The sequence below is a fragment of the Mus caroli genome, chromosome 14 (genome assembly GCF_900094665.2).
Source record: "Mus caroli chromosome 14, CAROLI_EIJ_v1.1, whole genome shotgun sequence".
NCBI lineage: Eukaryota > Metazoa > Chordata > Mammalia > Rodentia > Muridae > Mus > Mus caroli.
The window spans coordinates 5,283,854-5,299,721 of record NC_034583.1 but is presented as its reverse complement, the minus strand read 5'-3'; the positions used below and the strand labels follow the sequence as shown (position 1 = coordinate 5,299,721).

Below are 15,868 nucleotides of genomic sequence, written 5' to 3'. Positions count from 1 at the left end.
TGCTGGCCCTTTAAGTTGAAAATCTTCATTCTCATCTACTCCTATTATCTGTAGGTTTGGTCTTCTCATTGTGTCCTGGATTTCCTGGATGTTTTGACTTAGGATCTTTTTGCATTTTGCATTTTCTTTGATTGTTGTGCCCATGTTCTCTATGGAATCTTCTGCACCTGAGATTCTCTCTTCCATCTCTTGTATTCTGTTGCTGATCCTCACATCTATGGTTCCAGTTTTCTTTCCTAGGATTTCTATCTCCAGCGTTGCCTCATTTTGGGTTTACTTTATTGTGTCTACTTCCCTTTTTAGGTCTAGTATGGATTTTTCATTTTCATCACCTGTTTGGATACGTTTTCCTGTTTGTCTTTAAGGACTTCTACCGGTTTGGTTGTGTTTTCCTGTTTTTCTTTAAGGACTTGTACCTCTTTAGCAGTGTTCTTCTGTATTTCTTTAAGTGAGTTATTAAAGTCCTTCTTGATGTCCTCTACCATCATCATGACATATGCTTTTAAATCTGGGTCTAGCTTTTAGGGTGTGTTGGGGTGCCCAGGACTGGGTGAGTTGGGAGTGCTGTGTTCTGATGATGGTGAGTGGTCTTGGTTTCTGTTAGTAAGATTCTTATGTTTGCCTTTAGCCATCTGGTAATCTCTGGAGTTAGTTGTTATAGTTGTCTCTGGTTAGAGCTTGTTCCTCCTGTGATTCTGTTGGCCTCTATCAGCAGACCTAGGAGACTACCTCTCTTCTGAGTTTCAGTGGTCAGAACAGTCTCTGCAGGCAAGCTCTCCTCTTGCAGGGAAGGTGCACAGATATCTGATGTTCGGACCTGCCTCCTAGCAGAAGATGAAGGCCCAAAAAAAGGGCCTGTCCTAGAAGCTGTGTCACTTCGGCCTGTCCCAGAAGCTGTTAGCTTCTGTATTCCACACTCTCACCTGCGCAGAGTAGTCTCAGAGGGATCCGGAAACCAAGATAGCTCCCCCAGGTGCTCCAGCAAAGCCCTCCCAGGCAGGGCGGACACCTCTCCTCTAGCAGGGAAGGTGCCCGGATGTCTAGAGCATGAAACAGGGTCTGCCTCAGAAGCTGTCCTCGAGGAACCTTGGGGGTGTCCTCCAACTCCGTGCCCAAGGTGACCAGGTGCTGGCGCCATCCTGAAGGGATTTGTGACCCTGTTCAGGCCAGGTTTTCTGCTTCCCTAATGCTGTCTCAGGTCTTGCATGATTGGAATGGAACAGAAGTTGTGTTCCACTCACCAGTGGTCCTAAGATTGCATGGAGAGTCTTCTAGGGAACTTGGGGGTGTCTGCCGACTCTGTGCCCAAGGTGACCCAGTACTGGCACCGACCGGAAGGCAGCACTGAAGAATCTTAAAGTAGTTGATTAGCCATTTATGATGGCAACAAAGTCCAGTTCACATACATTAAGCCAATATGAACATTTAGCAGTGTGAGTATTAGTGATTTAGATTTAGATTTACATGATTGTAATTCAGCTTTCCAGGAAAACTGTGTTAAATCTTTTCTCTTGTTGTAAAGCCTCACCCCATATTAGTTTTCAAGTTTTGAAACATTGTCATGATTCATATCATGTGATTTATTGGAATGCATTGTAAGATGTATTGTTAAAATGCCAAGAGTTATAAGACAACTGACTGACTATAACTTATATAATGTTTCTCCCTTCAATCACTAAGTTTTTGTTTGAGGAACAAATGGTCTTATTTGTGTGGGGATATGTTATACACTAAAGGTATGTACTTCATGGAGTTAAGGAATGTTACAAAAAGACGAAATGGCTCTGACTTAGGTCCACTCATGATAATAAGTGACCAAAGAGGTCAACTGTGTCTGCAGTGGGTGATAAATGAGGCTATGATCATTAATGTGTAGGCACTAGCAAGAATTGCAGTGGTTATCAGTTGAATAAGTGGCAATATGCCTCAGCAGGAACATGACATGAGTTCATGTCCTAGAATCTGTGAAGGATACATAGGACTTTCAACACTCCTCCTGCCTCCACATGTATGTGGTAGCATGCCCACACTGCATGTACTTTAAATAAATAAATAAATAAATAAATAAAGCAGATATTCATTACAATTCAGCCAAGGAGAAAGGAATTAGCACTGTAAGTCTTTGGGAAGAAGGTAAAGACAGAAATATGGCCTCTCCTTTCCACCGTGTTGTACAGTGAAATACTGTACAGTATTCTGCAGTTGGTGCTCAAGAGTAACAGGCATTGTGAAGCATTCTGTTTCACTTCTTGGAACTTATGGAAGAGTTCCTGCCTGAAAGGAAATAAAGAAGGAGTGCATCTAGGGGAGAGGAGATGTGGGCAGGAAAACTTCAAAGGAATGGAGGGAGAAGAAACTGCAGTTGGGATGTATTGTATGAGAGAAGAAGGAATTAAGACTATGTTCCTGGAATCCAGAGAGAGAGAGAGAGGGAGAGAGAGAGAGAGAGAGAGAGAGAGAGAGAGAGAGAGAGAAGAGAAGAGAAGAGAAGAGAAGAGAAGAGAAGAGAAGAGAAGAGAAGAGAANAAGAGAAGAGAAGAGAAGAGAAGAGAAGAGAAGAGAAGAGAAGAGAAGAGAAGAGAAGAGAAGAGAAAGAAGAGAAGAGAAGAGAAGAGAATGAGATTTAAACTATTAGAAATGATCTATTTTCTTTACAGGCTGGAGCAGGAACACTGAACATTCAAGACCTGCCTAGACCACAGAGTGAGCTCAACACCAGCATGAGTAACTTAGCTAGACCCTGTTTTTAAAGGGCTAAGGATGTTAGGAGGCGTTAGAGGCTTGAGTAACATACACAAGATCCTAGGTTCAATCTCCAGTACAGGGAGAAGGAAAATGGAAGGGGAAAGAGGAAGGATGGGGAAGTCTTCTGAGTATAGATTTCTTAGCATTGTTATTAAGATGAGCAAGCTAAATTTTGTTTCATGATTGACCATAGATATGCTAAATAATTAAATAAAACAAAACTATAAGATCTCAGTAATTGGTATCAAGTATTTTCTGTGCACTGTATCAGAATTTTGCAGGAATCATCTACTTTAGTTCTCCCAGCTGTGTAATTAGGTAAACATTAGTTTCTGTGTTTTATAGAAGAGGAAAATGGCACTTGGCAAGGGGTGGAGTACTTTCCCTAGATCTCAAAGTGACAAAATTGACTAGACTCATGGCTGCTTGACTCCATAGTTCTCTCTACCCTCTGGCAAATGTTGTTGCAATAGCTAGTGTAATGTAGAATAAAAGGAATCTTGTGAGCACAGTATGCACTCAGAAGCAGCATCTGTGCTGAATGGTTTTGCTTACTTGCTCACAATGGTACACAATTGTCTTTTTAATTCTTTGCCTTAAATCAATCGCTACTGAAATGTGTGTGTGTGTGTGTGTGGTTTTGTGTAATGTTGGTATTTTCTTCTGTGGTCTCCATCAAGTATTTTGAGATGACATCTTGTACTACATCTAGAACATGCTGATTTAGTTGAACTGCCAGCAAGCCGCAGAGATTCTTCTCCACCCCATTCCTCTAGCTCTAGAGTTACAGATGTAGTATGCCATGATGTCCAGTTGCTACATAGTGTTGGAGAACCCATCTCAGGCTCTTTTGCTTTGTAGTAAGCTCTTTACCTACAGAAGCACCTCCCCAGCCCTGCAAGTAATTATGAATAAGTTGAACTTTTGTTTCAGTGTTGGAGATTGAACCCAGGCCTTATGCATTCTATCTAGGCAAATGGTCTACCACCGAGGTCATCAGACTCTTTTTTAAGACTAAAGTGTAAAGGCCTCTGTTAACAACTTTACATTTTAAGAGTAAAGCTACTGTGTAGTCGGTAGATTAGGGTTAGGTTGCATTCCAGCAGCTGCTTGTGAAATAAACTCTAATATGATAGGGATGATATCTACAGTTTAAAACAAACTTGAAAAGGTGGCTGGAGTGTTGCGCTAAGTCTAACCTCACACTTTGCAGATGCTGGTGTGGGGAGGGAAAATAATTACCTTCAAGGCCATGTAAGGTAATGTTAATTTCTTCTTTCTCAGCTTTTAAGCAGCATGTGAGATAAAATGCAGCTCTGACTGTACTCCTTGCCAAATGAAACCTCATAACCACGAAAGCTATTTTTAACTTGTTAGCTTTCACCTTTAACATAAGATATATAAAGTAAAGCTAGCATTTCATCCATTTATCTTGGTGTCTATGGTTTTGAGAAAGGGTGCTACGTAACTCATGCTGAACTAGAATTTACTATGTGGCTAAGGATGACCTTGAACTCTGGTGCCTCCTCTCTCTTCCTCCCAAGAGCTAGGATTATCATCTATGACACCCAACTTGAACCTATCTCTTTAGTCCCATATTTCAACCAGGGTGTGGTCATCAGTGACTTGTTCCTAAATCTCACTAAAGTTTCACTTTTGGTGTGTAAAACAGTGGAGTTTTAGTGTGGTTCCCCTCCCCTATTCTCTGTAATGGAAATGAAACTTCTTTGTCTATATATTCTGTATAGTCAAAGCCATGGAGTTGGACAGTTGATTTTATACTATCTGGACATAATATCTCACTTAATGGTATCATCTTGGTTGATTGCAGAGGAGTCAAGGTGCTGTGCTCTGGCTGGCAGAATGTGGGTGATGAGGAGGTCAACATAAAATGATTCTCCTGCTGCTTTTGGTTTGTTGGCTTGCCAACCTGAGGGGGAACATGGCCCTGAGATCCTAACTGCATATTTCAGAGACAGTGGCCCTAGAAGGGTTAGTTAAATGGTGATCAGACACGATTGCTGTGGGAGACTGTTAGCATACCACAACCCAGTTTGAATCTGAATGCAAAAAGTATATATATATTTAAACTCCAGATTTATTCCCCTCCCAGACCACCCTCTGACTGATCTACATCCCATACCTCCTCTCCACCCCCACCCCTCTTACCAGACCTCTAAACTCCCTGGGGCCTCCAGTCTCTTGAGGGTTAGGTGCATCTTCTAACTAAACCCAGACCCAGCAGTTTTCTGCTGTATATGTGTTGGGGGCCTCATCTCAGCTGGTGTATGCTGCCTGGTTGGTGATCCAATGCCTGAGAGATCTGAAGGGTCCAGGTTAATTGAGACTGCTGGTCCTCCTACAGGGTTGCCCTCCTCCTCTGCTTCTTCCAGTTTTCCCCTAATTCAACCACAGGAGTCAACAGCTTCTGTCCATTGGTTGGGTGCAAATATCTGCATCTGGCTCTTTCAGCTGCTTGTTGGGTCTTTTGGAGGGCAGTCATGATAGGTCTCTTTTTGTGAGCTCTCTATAACCTCTGTAATAATATCAGGTCTTGGGGCCTCCCCTTGAGCTGGATCCCACTTTTGGGCCTGTCACTGGACCTTCTTTTCCTCAGGTTCCTCTCCATTTCCATCCCTGCAGTTCTTTCAGACCCAATAATGGGTCAGAGTTTGGACTGTGGGATGGCAGTGCCATCCCTTACTTGATGCCCTGTCCTTCTGCTGGAGATAGGATCTACAAATGCCCTTTCCCCAATGTAGAGCATTTCATCTAAGGTCCTTTGAGTCCCGAGAATCTTATTTTTAAATGTAGGTAACTAATATGGGGTTATAAAAATTAGAGGCCAATTAAAATATATCTGTTGCCTGACTAGGATCTATATAGAGTATTAATTTATGATCCTCTGATACAGAACACTAGGGTCACCAAGAGTAAATCTTGAGAAAGAGATGCATTCTTACAGTGACACACACACACACACACACACACACACACACACATGAGGCACTTGTTCTGAGCCTATGTCTACTTCATGACTCTGCAAATGTGTTGTTGTTGGTGAGTCAGCCTTCATCCTAGACAGGAGGTTAAGAGGGAGAAGTTGCTCCCACTGTGGTTGAGATCTTGGAGGGAGTCACCTGTGGGCCTTCGTCTTGCTTACTCATAGAAGGAGGAAGAATATCAACAAGCCAGCATGGCGAGTGCATGTCCTTTGATAAATAAAAGTGATTACTAACATTCATTTACTACAGTTAACATGGTGATAGAGGGTTGCTGAGTGTTAATGCGACCTAAAGGGGTAAGAGAGCCTCATTTCATAGAAATGCTCGATACTGTCAAGTACATCAAAAACCATACTTTATTTTATGTATAGCAATACAATTTACATATTAAATAACACTATAATAGAATGATTTGATATAGTTTTAAACAGAAGGAAAAAGGGAAAAAAATTCAGGTTATAAAACCCCTCCCCCCACAGAACAATTCTTTAAAAAAAAAAATCACTTTTTCCAAAATGGGTCAATGTGACAAATGTATTCAGTGACTAGTCATGTCTAATTGCTATTGCACTAATGATCAATGGAATTAAAAAGAACACCCGACTTTCACAATCACTACCCCAAAGGAAGAACACACGGATTCTTTTGGAATGCAAAGATGGTTCTTGCTACTTCAATACACAGAAGTTCACATATCCACCACGGGGGAGGGGGGCACCAACAACTAAAAGAACTATGACATAGTTGAAACTAGAAAAAAATTAGCTTTATATGAAAATATAAAATTCTATGATTATATACCATAGATACAAAGCTCCCAGAAGATGCTTACTCAAGCAACAAAATATTTACAGGTTTAATGTTTTAAGCTGTTTGAAAATGAAGTTAAAGAAACAGGAGTTGACATGAAGTGGGGTTCTTTAGAAACAACGGCTACTTGCTAGTTTCAAATGTCCTAACAAAAAAGGAGTCACTACCCCAAATGTTGGAGAGTTACGACATTTTATAAAATTGAATGTCTCCTTTTCTGGAGATGTTTATTCCTTAAAACTCAAGATATTTTTCTTGAAATTAATTATCCTCTGTAGAAAATGCTTCCCTTTGCAAATATTTAACAAAAATACTAAAAACATTTTAACAGCTAAGACAAAAGTAGAGGCCAAATGTCATTATAATTTTTTATTAATTATTTTTTTGACCATGCCTTCTTTATAGAAATAAATAAAGCCAATGCTGTGTGTTAAGTGGGGACTAAGGGAAAGTACAAAGGGCTACATGAATTACAGCTGCTATGGAGGAAAAAAGCAGGCATTCCCTTCATATAAAAATGTCCTGGCACCGTCTGAACAGAAACTTTAGAACAGAGGGGTTGAGAAGGCATTCACCAGCATAACTGCAAAAGCTTTAACAGAACTACATTTTGATTACTTTTTAAATTATTATGAGTTCGAGGGTTTTTTTTTATATCTTTTTTTTTTTTTTGCTTAGAATTAGTAATGTGTATCTTTGGTAAAGTGGTATCTATATTTTAATTTTAAACATAGTATATATGCATTTATGAAAAGGTCATGAGAAGGCAGTTGTGCTATGTTATTATGAACAATGATGGTTACTCACCGGCTTCACTGTCACTCTGGGGTAAAAGCTACGAACCAGACTTTCAACACCGGAACCCTTCTTTTTACCTTGAACACTATATCTAACTTTTGGGGGTTTTTTGACCTTGCTGGACTCTTCTATTTAACACAGGCTCTCAAAGCTCATATAAAGTTTAGGAAAACCACCAAACTAAGCTGTACTTATTCTTGAAACTCAGAAGGAGATGTATGTGTGTGTGTGTGTGTGTATGAAATATCAAAGATGATATTATGGTTTGAGGTACAAGAACCTTTTCGGGTGTCTCTAATACATCTGTGATATCCAGCACATCCACCTGATCAAATTATAACAATTCAGCTTCATTTGGTTGGTATATTTCATTTCCCTAGAGGTAAATTCATAAAACCAGCATATCTCATAAACTTTCACATTAGCTTTACCAATAGTTATATCTTTTCCCTCGACTGTAAATAGTACTAACCTTATATACTTAAGCCACGTTCTTATGTCTCAAAGAAAACATCTTTGGAACTCTTTGCCTCTGGAAAGATGCAAAAATATTTTTGCCAATAGCAAAGAACAGTGAAGATACAAATTGTGGTGAATGTGAGGACTGAAGACAGCTGAAGGTAGCTATCATCCCCAGTAAAGGGCGTGTGGACCACTTTGGCAAAATGGGCACATAGCAACTGCACATAGTCCAGAAGGCTGGCATCTGCAGGCTTTGGCTCAAGCCTGTTGTAGACATGTAGGCTGCCCACAGGAAGCCTCTCCCCCACCTCGGTTGTACTTCTGTTCTATTTCTTTCTCCCTTTCTCCCATTCTCTTTCACTCGTGTAAGAGAGAGCCCCAGAACTGTAGAGAGTATGCATTTTCATGAATTGAATCTTGTGTAAACAGCACAGAAAGTAATACTTGCCATTTGTCTTTTAGACAATGTTATTTTTACTAAGAGACAATTGAGAGACTGAACTCCAATTCAAATGTTAATTCCACTGAGCATCTAACTGAAAAGCATTAGCTAATATCAGATCTGTGCACAGCAAAAAGAATCTGCTTGGTTGACTAGGAAGCTCATACCACAATCTGAAACCTTTTCCTTCCTTATTTCCCTCAGCCTCTAAGAGTTATGTTTCTTATAGTCAATCTTTTGTATTGTGCAGAGGTGACCCCTCTGGTGGGACTGGAGGGGTTGGTAAATCCATCTAGCACAGATATGTTAGTGGATTCGGCTCAGCTGCTCACCAGTTTTGAAAGCCAGCCTCCCAATTCTCTGTGTGTTCTCTTAGGTCATTGTGCACACACTATCTTCATGGGGCTCTATTGGCCTGGTCCATGCGTTGAAAGCTCTGGGCTTGGCCTGTGACTCTCTCCTTACCAGCTCTGGCTCTCCAGCACTTCTGTGATTAGTTCCAAAAAATAAACCACGAACAACAATAAAGCCGCATTCACACTGAGATGCTGCCCTCCTCTTCAGAAAGCTTTCTGTCATAAAGAAGAAACCAATCTTGGGGGATTTCAGTTCTGGCAGAAGTTGACTTTCAAAAGGAAAGAGGAAAAGGAAGATACAGATCCTGATTAATAGCTTAGTGGATTTTGTTTTGTTTTAAACAAACTCAAGTGAAAATTCTTAATAATGCTTCCAGTTTGCCCATATGTACTATGTGCTGAAAGTAGCTCCAGACACTGGCTTCTGGGCTTCCTAATGACTACTGCCATCTTTTATAAATGTACATTTGTTTGTGAGCATCCACATCTCTTCTCTTTAAACCCAGTCTAAAATGGAGATGCCATCTTTCATTCAAGAACTGGATTTTCTCTTTAAGATTCCTATTTCTTTCTCAAAGTAAGACCTATAAAAATTGAGTCCCAAATATATTTCCAATTCAATCTTAAGTAGAGTTGGATGTAATTAAGAGATTTATTATGAAACATTTGGCAAAAAAAAAAATGCTGTCTATAGGTAGTGTTTATTAGATTGCTATAGGAGTAGTTAGTAGGGACTTTTCAAAGACTACATTTAAATGTCAATACCTATTTTGTGGTTGTAGCTACTATGGTACTATTTACCAAAAAGCTATAGTTGAGTTAACTAAAGAGTGTCATAAGTAAATTGTGTAAAATAAGGCCATCTTCCCATTGTATAAGACAGCCCTGATTTTAGGGTTTGCTACTTCAGAGAGTCAACATGGAAATAACACACACTGTCCACATAGCTACTGTGAAATCTGTAATACAGAATGATTCTTTATTTTGACACATTTCAACTGTGAATATAACTTGGTAACTAATAAGAGATGTTCACATGAAGTAACTCTGAAGCCCTCTTAACTTCTTAGTGGTCCCTCAACCATTACAAATGGAACTGATGCCAACAGATCTATAGGGCTCCCAGTCACCTGCTGTCCTGCAAAAGGAGACAACGCCCATCCACTCCATTAAAACAGAAGGCATGTAGTATTGAACAGTGCCTAAAAAATAGAGGGGACTGAGAAAAGTACACTGTTGCCTGCTAAGAAATTGTAGTTGCTTTAGAATAATAATAAAACTGAGATTCACTGTCATAACAAAGACCTTCACTGCACGGAACTAAAAAATAGCATGTATGTGGTCATGGAATGTCACATCAGGGTTTCTGTAGTATTAGATTATAGGCAGTTAACACTGATCATATAGTGCAAACTAGGTAAAGTTGCGTTTCACTGTGTGAAATGAAGAACAGGCGCAAATGCTCAGTAGGATACCATTAAGACAGAAAATGGCAAAAAATAAATATCAAAACTTTTATCAGTGTAAAAAAGTAACTGGGTTATTGTATAACCTAGAGTCTGGCAAAAAAGGCCTCAAAAAATTTCTGTCTTTACAAGTCTCAGAAGTTTACAAATGAAGTGCCCTTCCAGGGGACTAGTCACACCAGAGACTCCATGCTCTCTGCAGGGTCTGATTCCTCTGCAGTTAGCACAGCACCGTTTTTGTCCCCGGTCATGGGACCATTTCCATTTTCTTTAGTACTGATCAAGCTGAGCATTGCTTTGTAGACAAACTGGTATTGTTCCTGGAAGACAAGAGGAAAGAGTTGGTTAGACATTGTATCTAAGATGGAAAGACTACTCAAAAATATACTTCTAAAAAACACTCCCCCAAAGACAAGAAGAGCAGAAATTGTATCTAAGAAACTTTAAAGCAACCACTTGAAGCCTTCATCACTGAGTTCTACAGCATTTCATGTCCTGCTGGTCTGTTAGCATGGGATCTGTTGCAGTGTTGGTGACTCCCTAAGATAACAGAATGTCCTTATTTTGAAACTAGACCACACACTACTATTGAGCAGAGGGTTTTTTTTCCCTTTTAAGAACAACATCACTGATATTCTGGGCTAGATAACTCTGTGTTGGCAAGGGTTGCCTGTGTATTGTAGGGCGTTTACCAGTAGCCTTGGCCTTTACACACTAAATGCCAGCGATGTCCAGTTGTGAAACCCAGTAAGTCTCCAGATACTGCCAGATGTCTCCTGCTGGTTAAGAACCCCGGGGCCAGAGTACAAATCTGACCATCATGTGATGCTCTGAAGGTTTGATGCATATGCAAACTACTTACAATGTCTGTGAATACTCCAGGTCTCATAAGATTGATCATTTTTGCCACCTGGAACACATCCACAGCATTTTCATTCTCTAGCTGCTGGGACAAGGTGGTAAGGGCACACAGCATTCCTGCAGAAACTGCTCCATACCTGAGGAGGGGAAAAAAAAGATGTGATTCCAGATCTATCAATGGGGTGCATGTAGTAGAAAGAAATGACTTCTTGTACTTCCTTAGGAATTAGGTAGGCTGCATTGGTGTCCATTCCAGAAGACAGAATAAATTAAAAGTTAGACAGGGGGAGGGATTTAGAAGTTTATGTTCAGGGGGAAGGCTGGAAGAAGCTGAAGAGGAGGGCAACCCCATAGGAAGACCAGCAATCTCAACTAACCAGGACCCCTGGGATTTCTTAGATACCAACCAGGCAGCATACCCTTGCTGGTCTGAGGCCCCCGACACATATAGCAGAGGACTGCCTGATCTGGCCTCAGTGGGAGAAGATGCATCTAACCCTCGAGAGACTTGAGGCCCCAGGGAGTGGGGAGGCCTGGCATGAGGGGTGGGGGTGGGGATATCCTCTTGGAGACAGAGGGAAGGAAGAAAGGATGAGGAACTGTGGGAGGGTGGACTGTAAAAAATAAAAGTAATAAAAAATTTTATAGTTCATTAAAAAAAGACATTTTTATGAATATAAAATCTGCCAAACTGCTCCAATAGAAACTTAACTTGATATCTAATCAGAAACAAAAGGTTCAAAACAGACTTGGAAATGTTACAGATTTGGTGTTGGATAACCTACCTGGGAAGATTATGAGCAGGTAGCAGTATTAGGCAGGTATTCTAACACACAGGTATTACAATAGGTGGGGAAAAAGAAAGCCAACCTTGACTATTTCCTATCAGACAAATAGAAAGCACTACAGGGCCCTCATTTTCCAATGTTCTTAAAAATACAAAATGTCCATTCTGTTGTGACCCTAGCCTTTGATAGCCAAGCCTTCTCTCCAACACGCAGGCAGATAAACTGAACTTTGAAAACATCTTACTATATAATGAATGATGTTTTGGCTAACCACACGCTACACTTACGATGTTCCTGTAAGATTACAATGTAGCTGGGAATTCCTATTGCCAGTGACATCATAACAGAGAAGCATCCCAGTTGTAGCAGCACCTCTGTTTGTGGTAAAGCTGGTTTCAGCAGGCCTTGATGTCAGTCATAGACAGTTTAAGCTGTATAGTTATTACATTTTAAGTTTCAAAGATGGCCCTCCTTCAAACTGATTGCTACCTGGTCAGATTTCTCACTTTAAAACGTAAAAGCCTTTGTGAAGCTGACGGGTGATTCCCTTGAGTGTGAAGAAAGTTCTTAATATATTTTTTGACCATCTGTATTTACTCTTCTAAACTTCTTTCACTAATAAACTTTGGGTAACATCTGTTAGGTTTGTTGCTTCCAAATGGCTTTATGAATGACTTTATAGTGTTCCTAGTACATGTTTCAAGTGTTTTCCCCTTCTCCACTTTTTATAAACATTGTTTCTGATCATTTTTGTTTCCCTGGAATACAGTGCAGTTTAGATGTGAATCAAGGCTACCGTTGATTGGGGGAGCGGTTGATTTTGAGAATGCTGTCTGCAGCCCAGTGTTTTTATGAAGATTTTCTTTTATACCTTCTAATCTGTGTTTGTCATGTTTCAAGAACAGATTATAAACACATACTGCTGCTCTAGCCCAAAGCCCATGCACTGCACGTCTTCATTTCATATTCTTCTCAGAACACTTATAAACTTCTGCTCCATTCTATCCTACTTTATAAGGATTTTGGAACCAGACTATCAAGGAACAGAAGATGATGTTTAGGATGTTACGACCCTGTATAACTACACAGATAAGTTCAAGGGAAGGCATGTCTTTCCAGCTTTGAAGTTTCTTCTTCACAAAACCATGCCTTTTCTCCCTTTATTCAGGAAGGCTGGGTTTCAGCATTTGTTTTTTGTTTGTTTGTTTGTATCTTCACACACTGTATTTTTGGTTAATTCCCAAGTTCATAGAGTCTCTGCTGCTCCTCCAAATGGCCTCTTCTAGTGGCACTGTCTGTTTGCCTTCAGTTGATGTTGACTTCGTAAGCTTGTATACAGGCACAACTCTTGAAGAAACTCTAGTAATTTGTAGGTTCTCTGGGCAGTGGGCCACATCTTTGAAGGTTCTCTGTGTGGCGGGCATATGATGTGAGCACTGCCTCTTTATTTTTTATTCTTATTTTTGTGTTTGCTATCTCAGTTAGACCCTGAACTGATTAATGTACCAGCGCTGGAAGCAGGAATGCTTTTTATGGTCAAGCTATTAAAGATCTGAATACAAATAAAATCATGTGCCATGGGCTTCTTGTAAACAATATCAGGTTAAGGATGGTGGCTTATTTTCTTTTTTTTTGCTTGCTGAAGGCATTGGTGGGGGTATGGATGGATGCTAATTTATTCTATTACTTATTATGGAGGTTTTCTACTGATTTTTATCAATCTGTTGATTTAAAAAAATATTCCTTTGAAAATATCTTGAATTCATTCATACATTTTGGTACTGGTTAGTATGATTGCTAGGATAAAGCATATTTTCTCATAATATGCAACTTTATATACTAGATTTTGTTAGACCGTATTTTACTCCTGATGTTTAGAATATACAGGACTAGCCTGCACACTGCAATTCTGGTGCCAGCCTTCTCTGTTTAATTAAACAGACATGGACAATTGTCCATGCTCCACAGTCTCACTATGACTATGATTGTTTCAATGCTGTTCACAGAGAGATTTGGGGCCCAGGCTCTCGGAGAGCAGTCTCTCTTCCTTACTTCTTGGCAACACTACTGTGTGCTGTGATCTCTTCTAGATAAACACATACAATGAGTTAACCCTTCCCAATGAAACTATCCTGCTGTTGTCTTCACTTGATATCAAAGAGGTATATTTAGGTGAAGTGACTGGCTCCACACTCTTTTTTTTCACTTGGATATTTTATTTGTTTACATTTCAAATGTTATCCCCTTTTCCGTTATCCCCTCTGCAACCCTCCTATCCCATCCCCCCTTACCTTGTTTCTATGAGGGTGCTCCCCTAACCCCCACCCCCACCCGAACCCACTTCTACCTCACCTCCCTAGCATTCCTCTATACTGGGGCATTCCTCTTCCAAGAGCCTCTCCTCCCACTGATGCCAAGTAAGGCCCCTTCAGTTCCTTCAGTCCTTTCCCTAACTCCTCCATTGGGGTCCCTGTGCTCAGGCTGATGGTTGGCTGCAAGCATCTACATATGTATTGGTCAGGATCTGGCAGAGCCTCTCAGGAGACAGCTGAATCAGGCTCCTGTCAGCAAGCATTTCTTGGCCTCCACAATCGTGTCTGCCTGTGGGATGGATCCCCAGGTGGGGCAGTCTCTTGATGGCCTTTCCTTCAGTCTCTATTTCATTCTTTGTCTCTGTATTTCCTTTAGACAGTAGCAATTCTGGGTAAAAATTTTGGAGATGGGGGTAGCCCCATCCCTTAACCTGGGGGCCATGCCTAACCTCTGGATATGGTCTTGACAGGTTCTCGCTCCCCTTTGTGGAGTATTTCAGCTAATGTCATCCCCGTGAGGTCCTGGAAGGCTCTTGATTTCCTGGCATCTGGTACTTTCTAGTTGCTACCCCAGTTCCCCATCCCCCATTCAGTTTCCTGACCCTCTGTACATCTCCTCCCATACCTGATGCTGCCCCTCTTTTTCCCCTTTCCCTCCTGTATTCCTTTCCCAAGTCCTTCTTACACTCTACTTCCCTTGATTATATTGTTCCCCCTTCTAAGTAGGACTGAAGCACCCACTACTCTTTGGTCTTCCTTCCTTTGAGCTTCATGTGGTCCATGAGTTGTATCATGGGTATTCCATACTCTTTGCCTAGTATCCACTTACCAGTGAGTATAATACCATGTGTGTTCTTTTTTGACTGAATTACCTCACTCAGGATGATATTGTCTAGATCCATTCATTTGCCTGCGAATGTCATGAAGTCATTGTTTTTAATAGCTGAGTAGTACTCCATTGTGTAAATGTACCACATTTTCTGTATCCATTCTTCTGTCATGGCACATCTGGGTTGTTTTCAGCTTCTGGCTACCACAAACAAAGCTGCTATGAACATAGAGGAACATGTGCCCCTGTGGCATGGTGGAGCATCTTTGGGTATATGCCCAAGACTGTTATTGCTGGGTCTTTAGGTAGATCTAGTGTCAATTTTCTGAGGAACCTCAAGATTGATTTCCAGAGTGCAATCCCACCAACAATGAAGGAGTGCTCCTCTTTCTCCACATCCTCACCAGCATCTGCTGTCACCTGAGTTTTTGATCTTAGCCATTCTGATTGGTGTGAGGTGGAATCTCAGATGGAAATGGAATTCTGATTTGCATTTCCCTGATGACTAAGGATGTTGAACATTTCTTTAGGTGTTTCTAGGCCATTCGAGTTTCCTCAGTTGAGAATTATCTGTTTAGCTCTTTTCCCCATTTTTCAGTAGGGTTATTTAGTTCTCTGGAGTCTAAGTTCTTAAGTTCTTTGTATATATTGGATATTTAGCCCTCTATCGGATGTAGGATTGGTAAAGATCTTTTCCCAATCTGTTGATTGCTGTTTTGTCCTTATTGGCAGTGTTCTTTGCCTTACAGCCAGACTGTTAGTCTATGTCTTTCTGTTGGGGAATTGAGCATTGATGTTAAGAGATATTAAGGAATAGTGATTGTTGCTTCCTGTTATTTTTGTTGTTAGAGGTGGAATTTGTATGTGTGGCTATCTTCTTTTGGATTTGTTGAAAGATTACTTTCTTTCTCCTGGCAGGACCTAGGAATGGAGAGCTGTGGCACAGGGTCAGTTCTGGGAGCAGATGGAAACCAGAAGGATCCTGCCCCAGGCT

The 15,868-nt window shown here is 40.7% G+C and overlaps 1 protein-coding gene across 7 annotated transcripts in view; it reads right to left on the bottom strand.

Moving 5' to 3' along the window:
- Positions 1–6,313: 6,313 nt before the first annotated feature.
- Positions 6,314–15,868, bottom strand: part of Ptprg (protein tyrosine phosphatase receptor type G) — a 681,254-nt gene continuing 671,699 nt past the window's right edge. For all 7 annotated transcript variants that reach the window (XM_021181278.2, XM_021181279.2, XM_029468960.1 and 4 more), the window contains 2 exons: positions 10,947–11,082; positions 6,314–10,404 (listed from right to left, as the gene is read on the bottom strand). In XM_021181278.2, coding sequence (XP_021036937.1) covers positions 10,258–10,404; positions 10,947–11,082 — 283 coding nt within the window. In that variant the 3' untranslated portion in view covers positions 6,314–10,257. The remainder of the gene's footprint in view (positions 10,405–10,946; positions 11,083–15,868) is intronic.